At 33.5% G+C, this 7,671-nt stretch overlaps 1 protein-coding gene across 6 annotated transcripts; it reads left to right on the top strand.

The window, feature by feature from the left end:
• Window positions 1-637: 637 nt before the first annotated feature.
• On the top strand, window positions 638-6,640 carry LOC128529840 (uncharacterized). 6 transcript variants are annotated; one of them, XM_053503417.1, is made up of 8 exons: window positions 655-761; window positions 841-905; window positions 1,949-2,058; window positions 2,259-2,546; window positions 3,758-4,018; window positions 4,129-4,268; window positions 4,567-4,707; window positions 6,396-6,640. In XM_053503417.1, exons 3-8 carry the CDS (start codon window positions 2,007-2,009, stop codon window positions 6,486-6,488), a joined length of 975 nt encoding a protein of 324 aa, XP_053359392.1. In that variant the 5' UTR covers window positions 655-761; window positions 841-905; window positions 1,949-2,006; the 3' UTR covers window positions 6,489-6,640. The 6 variants fall into 6 exon arrangements, with proteins under 6 accessions (XP_053359409.1, XP_053359366.1, XP_053359375.1 ...); XM_053503391.1 differs by having other exon boundaries at window positions 642-905; XM_053503426.1 differs by lacking the exon at window positions 841-905 and having other exon boundaries at window positions 661-761.
• The last annotated feature ends 1,031 nt before the right edge of the window (window positions 6,641-7,671 follow it).

Here is a 7,671-nt window from a genome sequence, read left to right as displayed (position 1 = left end):
TTCTGACACACATTTAAATATTTTTTCTAAAATTGTGATAGATGGATTATATTCACAAAACAGGGGGGCATGGTGGCTCAGATCTGGTTGCTTTATGTGTTTATGTGTAATTGATATGTTCTTCCAGTGCTTAGTGCTTGTTATCCTGTTCCTCTGGTTTCCCAACAGTCCAAGGACTGATAAATGTTTCCAAATCGCCTTTGATGTGTGAGTGTGTGTGTGCTTGTGCCTTGGAGTGGGTTCGCACCCCATCCAGGATGGCGGCCACCTTCTGCAACCCTTCACAGGATGAGCAGTACTGAAAACTGATAAATGATTGTTCATAAAGTAGATTTTAATTGAGGTGATCTAGAGAAAATATTGAATTAATTTGTTAGTTTATCAAAAATGTTTCAAAGTTAAAGCTAATCTGGACATCAAAAAAGTTTACAAACCCTCAATTAAGTCAATGAAATGTTTTAATATTTAATAGAAGGTCACTCAATAGTCTTATAATACTGTTGTCCTTTTTGTTTTCTTGAGTACCTGCACTTATATGGTGAAAAATAGCAATAAGAGACTTTCAAATGTAACCACAAAACAAATAAGCAGAGACTGAATATTAATAAACAGACATGCAAAGCAACAGAAAGCTTGACTAGCATACCGGAAGAGTTCATGGTAGGAGCAAGACTTTGCAAGAATATGCTTAATCTGTGGTTTCTACTCTCTCCATGCTTTAGGAGTGCTATAAAAGCTCATCTTTAATGTAACCTCTGCAGGTGGGTTGGTATTACACCTCTTTTCCTGCTCTACAGAAAAGTATGAAAGGAAACCTTGATGTTTTTTTTTTTTGGTAAGGTGAGTCAAGTGCAGAGCGAAAGCAGTTCATTACACATCCTGTATGCATTCTGGTCTTCTATAAGGTAATGTTCCGTGCTTAAATTTTTTCATCGCATATGGTTCGGCATGATAATTTGTTCTTTAAATCTGCATCTATAGGAAGAAGGATGCTAAAAGGGATTTCTGTGTATTAATGTGTATACTAAATAAAGATAAATCAGAGGGGCACTGCAAAGAAAACTGAATGACATATCGCATAGGAGTTGTTTTAATGTTTTGCAGCACAAGTAACCTTTTCGATTACTCATTATTTTTATCTATTACCACAAGTAACTGTTTTGAATTAATGATAGAAAAATGTGATGTTTCATAATCATAATCATTTTGAAAATTCTGGAACCATTATGTGGAGTCACTTCTAAAGGAAAGGCAATAAATTCTAAGGAAAACAGAGGGAAGATTTTACTCTTGGTCTTACACACTAAGCATGACTCAGAATAGGGACTTATGACCTAAACAAATATTACTGGAATGCTTCTATCTGGCTTCAGTTTCTTAGTTTTTTTTTTTTTTTTTTTACCCTTCAGAAAATTATTGTAAATGAAATGTAATATTTTCTATTAGTATTTCCCATCACGAGTTGAGGACAAAACATACATAAACAGTTATGACTATTTTTCTTATTTAAGCTTTACATTTCCTTGCTCTACTGAAGGAAATTAAGCTCATTTTAGAAAAAATGAAATTATTTAATTCTATTATTATTATTTTATTGTATTATCTATTATTTAACTTGTTTTATACAGCTCTATAAATAATCTCAGTCTATAAATAATCTCAGTGTAAATTTCTGTGATTGCTATCATTATGAGAAGCAATGATTAACCATGTGTTAGTTGGTGGGTTACTGGGTTAGTCTGGTAACACAAATGGGGTATCTATATCTATAAATATAGATATAGATACATATATGTTCCATCTCTATGAGTCTACATGCAAATATTAGCTTTATGTATAAGTTCTGTCACATTGGGAAGCTTAAAAAAGTCCCTTAATATTGAATCTTTTACGGGGAAATTCATAGTCTCTCTCACCCTATCACGTGTTCTCTTTCCTGTTTATGCAGCCACAAACCTATTAAGCTGTGCAGGTGGCTGCTCACTCAAACTCACTCTTCTGTCACAATGAGGAGCTATCTACACATTGTCACATTTCTCGTCCTGAATTTCACAGCAGGTCAGTAGTTTACTGTTAACATGACTGTGCTATCATTGCTCCATAGTCTTTTGTCAGTGAAACCAAACAGTTTTTTAATATATTAATAATGTCTCTGATTATATATGACCACATGATAACAACTGTCCTTTTAAAATGCTGTCTAACATATTTTAAAATTATGGCACAAATAATTAATTTTTGATGTTTTTTAACCTTAGACTGTGAAGCTCGAGGCCATGTGGTTTACAAGTCAGTGGGAGTCACAGCTCATCTCACATTGAAAGAAAACTGGAATATAACATCAGTTAAATGGAGAAAGGATCTCAGACTGATTGCAACCGTAGAAAACAAAAAGCCAGATACAAAAGATCAAAAAAAATTTCATTTACACACTTCTGACAACTCCTTGTTTATCCATAATTTGACGGTGAATGACTCCGGAGATTATGTAGCTCAAACTGGACAATGGGAAGAAGAAGTCATAAAATACAATCTAATTGTACAGGGTAAGTTATACATAATACATTATCTGTCACTAATAAAACATGAAGGGAAACAATCAGCTGTGTGATTTTGCCTGACAAGAAAGTGGAATGTCTGATTATTTTCCAGTAACAGCACATTATAGATAGATTTATTCCTTTTTTTATAACAGAAATTTGTAACTGATATGTAATTTATTCGAGAGTGATGCCCTTTTTCATATTGTATGAAATTAATTACATTTAAAGCTGTGAATCATTCACATAATGTTAATTCCTCTATTTAACTGTTACACCAGGTAAACTAATTGTTTTTCCCAGATGAATTTTATAATCGAAGTTCATTAAGACACAACAAAACACAAAAGCAAAAAACTTAGTTATTGCAAATGGCTAACACTAAAGGCTTCCCCAATTAATACAACGATTAACCAAGTTTTTTTTTTTAATTAAGACTTTAATTAAGTGTCTTATCGACCAATCAAGTCTCTTTGAAACTTGTCCTTTGTTTCTTTGGAACTTATCCACCAATCAAGTTTCTTTAAAAAAGTTGTTAGTTTAGAAACAATACTGTAAAGTGAATGCATTTAAATAACTGTCAGATCTGTTGTTTATAAAAAACACGTGCTTGCTGAACATCAGATTATAGAATTACACCCAGTTGCACTACCTGTTATATTATAACCTACTCAGCTGGGAATGCTTTAGTTTAGATTTATAGTGTGGCTGTGGGAATTTGTATTTATTCAGCTTCAAGTTCAATAGTAAGATTGGACATTAATATTGGCCTAAGATGCAGTTAGCATTTCAGTTCATCCCAAAGGTGTTCCATGAGGTCAAGGTCAGGGTTCTGTGCAGGACACTTGTTATTTTTAGTCCAGAGTTTGGCAAACCATGTCTTCATAGAGTTTTATGCGGATGGTCATTGTGATGATGGAAGGTATGGGACTCTCAGTTTCAGTGAAGGGAATTTTTAATGCTACAGCATAGTATTTCTTTCTAGACAATTGGTTGGTTCCACCTTTGTGGCATCAGTGGGGAAAGACCACATATAGGTGTGATGGTCAGGTTTCCTCACATGGTGTAGTTTATGAGTTGACTGTAGCTGATGGTACAGCAGGAAAGCCTGGTGATTTTCTGAAGCTGGTGGTGAAAGTGTGCCCAGATTGACCATACTGTGCCAGAAATATTCATAATTAAAAAAATTTTTTTTTGTCCTTTTCATGTTTTCTCAGAGGCTGTCTCAAAACCAATAATGGACACTGTTATTGATCATCAGTTAAACTCCTCATCTGATTGTCACATCTTGGTAAAATGTTCTGCTGATGGTGAGTCAGTGACGTATGACTGTAATCACCAGCACTGCACTCTGACAAATGCTACATCGATCAGGGTGAACATTACTATTAATTATACAGATACTAATGGGATGTTGAAATGCACAGCCAGCAATCGTGTGAGCACAAAACAGACATCAATACCCATAAATAACACATGTAAGTGATTAATATATGGATATATATGCATTGCTCAATTTTGCATAATATATGTTCATGTTTAAACATGTTCATTTAAATGCATGTATAATTTTTTTCCTACTTCACAGGTTCAGAAAAACAACCAGTACCCACTACAACAATCAGTTACATTTTGGTCTTAATAATCATAATAAGTTGCACAGTGGTGTTTGGTGTCCTGATGACCTGCATTCTCAAACTTTTTTACAATTTCAAAAAGAAACAACAGGTAAATACTTATCGGGTATCAAAAAATGGGCGCAAAAAATTTATACATACTTAAAAGTTTGTCACCCTGTTTTGAAAATCCAATTGAATTAATTAAATTAACAAATTATTGTGTAGTATTATGTATACTCTAAAGATGTCAGTATGTGCACCATCATTGATGCTATCACATGACCATCAGAAGAGAGGCATATTATTTCATGTTAAAGTGTGTATAAATGTTTTAGGCCCTTCTGTACATGTGACCTTTATTTCTGTTGTTTATCAAACCTATTTCCTTTATATTTTTCTGTGGTTAGAAAGGCGGTACTTATCAAGATGATAAGGGTGTAAACACTGTCTACAGTGTGGTTCGCAAGCCTCCAAGAACTGAGACTTCAGCAGACACCAGCACTGCACAAAATGCAGCAACAACAGTTTACGATGTTCCTTCGAAATGTGTAAGTTGCATTCAATTTCCTTTTCCGACCAGAAAAAAAAAATAACTTTTTTTTTTTTTAAGGTTAGTTTAATATAATATATGATATTAGAGTGATGGACAATTCTGTGCATTTTGTGCATAATTAACCAAAACAGAATCTTGTATTGTGCAAAAGAGTCACCCTTGTCATGAGTCACCCTTCATTTCTTCACATTAAATTACTGTAAGATTCAATTTAAAAATATGTTACAACCTCAGCAGCAACCTCATTTCTCCTCTCATCTGTTCCAACTACTCAGCATTCAGCATCACCAGTATAACTAATCACCGGCCTGATCATCTGTCATCACCTGCATCTGTTCCTCACTGATTCATACCTCAAGTTAGATGTTTTTTAGTGCTTGAATGATTCATAGGTCACTGAGTGGCTTACACCAAATAATTCCTCTGAACTTGGACTACAGGGAGTGAAATAAGAGACAAAAACTTTCTAAAAATGAGACCAAAAAAAAAAAAAGGAGAAAAAATCTTCAGGAAGCCTAGAGAACTAATCCTCAAGACTATATTAAATAACAAAAAAAGTCTGTCTCTTTGGAAGTAAAAATATGAAGAAATGAGGGTGACTCAAGACCTTTGTACAGTATTATTGTATTATAAAGTATGCTTAGATTAGATTCAACTTTACTGTTACTGCACATGTAGGTACAAGGCAACGAAATAAAGTTAGCATCTAACCAGAAGTGCATTTCCACAGTGCAGAATAGTTTCCATATATAAACAGTATATAGTGAGGTAGATTTGTTACAATGGGTGCATATGAGAAAATGATTACAGGTGGTACAGTAAGTATTGTATACCATGCTAAAGAATTTTGCATAAGTAAACATTATACAGTGAGGAAGGTAATATAGTGAGTGCAAAGGAGCAAATGAATTGTAATGGGTGGAATAGGAAGCTCTTATATATACAGATGAAGAGTTATGCACAAGGAGTGCAATGAGGGTGAAGATATTGTATACTTATAATAAATAGATTGCATAGGTATACTGTATGCATGTAACTTTACACATTATATATACAGAGGAGGGTAATGTAAAATGAATGCTATGGTTGTAAATGAGGAAGCATATTGCATACCATGGTCATGATATTACAGTAGAGGGGGTTATATACATGCAATTTGTTATTGGGAGTGGTATGAGGTAGGCAATTTTTATACAATATGGGCAGCAGTTATGAACGTGATAATTTCTTAATTTAAACTTTATTATAATATAAAATAATGCACATTACTTTCCTGGCATTCTTAGAGATTTCTTAACCTAATTATTAGTGGTAAATAAAGCATAAACATGCAAAAACCCCACAACATGCCCCAGTGCAGTTACCTTCCTGTCACATGACTATTGCATCGTGAAACTTTTTTTTTTTTAAACCGGTAACCCAATAACTTCCTCTGCTGCTACCAGTAAGCCACATGCAGTCTGCTTGCAATAGCATAATTTATAGTTTACATTAAGTTCTTATTCTGTTAGCTTACATATTCACCACTTATAAATAATCATAAACTAGTTTACGACTTTCTAGTAATGAACAAGGAACCATCTGTATACATTCGTAAAGAGGAAAATAATCTATAATGAAACCATTTATTATGAGGAAACTAAAAATCCCAACTCTTCTTTTTTTTTCATTCTCTTTTTATAGGCCAAGCCACTCCAAAGTAACAATAATGACAATGTGGAAAAGGATGACACGCATACAGTTTACTGGAAGCTGGGGCAGACACAGGACCCATGATTCAATCCGGTCTTGGAAGTCAATACTTAGCTAAATAAGATGCCATATTGTACATACATAAAAAGCATTATGTAGCTAAAAATTGTTATATGTTATTTATATTTTTATATGTTGTGCTTTTATCTTTTTCTACATTAAATTATAGTTGTATATATTGTGTGTACTGTCATTAATTGTCTGGTCATATTAATCTCATTTATTTAATTGATTTATGTTGTCCATAACCTTAACATTTACTTTAATAAAAAAAAGGTATAATCAAACATGCCCTAATATGATTGTGTGCGCCTCCTTGGTTGTTTGAGATTATTAAGTAAATTCCTGAGTTTCTCCTTGTGTGTAACAGATGGATAAAATTTATTGTAAAAAAGTAGCATTCTATACCACCCCTAATATCACCTTTATGCACAGGCAGGCTATTGGATACGTATTGTACAAAACTACCGCCTGGTAATTACAGAAAGTTTCCCATTGTAAACTGGAGTAATAACATCACAAGTATTCTTGTATTACACAATTCTTAATTTGCATATCTGGAAAACATTTCAATGGAGTGTGACAAGCACTTCCTCTTTTTAAACACAAAAAATAAAAATCACTGATAAAACCCATAAATAATAATAAAATAAAATGAGGGTCTGGAAAACTCCAGACATCCTTAATGTCTATTATATTGGTGAAATTTATAACACACACAAGTTTAACAAATGTATACTGTTACATTAGGACACAAAAATAGTTGAACATTAACAAACTAATTGTTCTAGCTGTTTAATACAAATGAACCGTGAAAGAATTAGAGCACTTGTAATATGTGGTTCCCCTATTGACAACTGGCTGCTCAGCTGGTCCATGATCAGGTGTGTGTTACTTCCTCATGATTTTACCCCAAATAAATTGCAACATTTACAGCTGTTCTTGGAGTCTCCAAAGAAACTCCAAAGAGAGTTATCACTGATGATTAAAACAAACCCTTTGGAAAAATTAATGTACCAAGAAAGGGATGACTATATAGCCGATCCAGAGATAAGATGAAGATAATTTTAGCAATGATGGGAAAACAGTGTATGTTGAAGGAAATGAACATACTCATGCTCATTATCTAAAGCATACCACCTTATCTTAGGGCATAGGGACATATTGCTTCCCTTGATGAATTAACTGTTGCGAAAAGCAACAAAAT

Source organism: Clarias gariepinus, chromosome 1 (assembly GCF_024256425.1).
Source record: "Clarias gariepinus isolate MV-2021 ecotype Netherlands chromosome 1, CGAR_prim_01v2, whole genome shotgun sequence".
Taxonomy (NCBI): domain Eukaryota; kingdom Metazoa; phylum Chordata; class Actinopteri; order Siluriformes; family Clariidae; genus Clarias; species Clarias gariepinus.
This window is presented reverse-complemented; position numbering and strand designations above follow the sequence as displayed.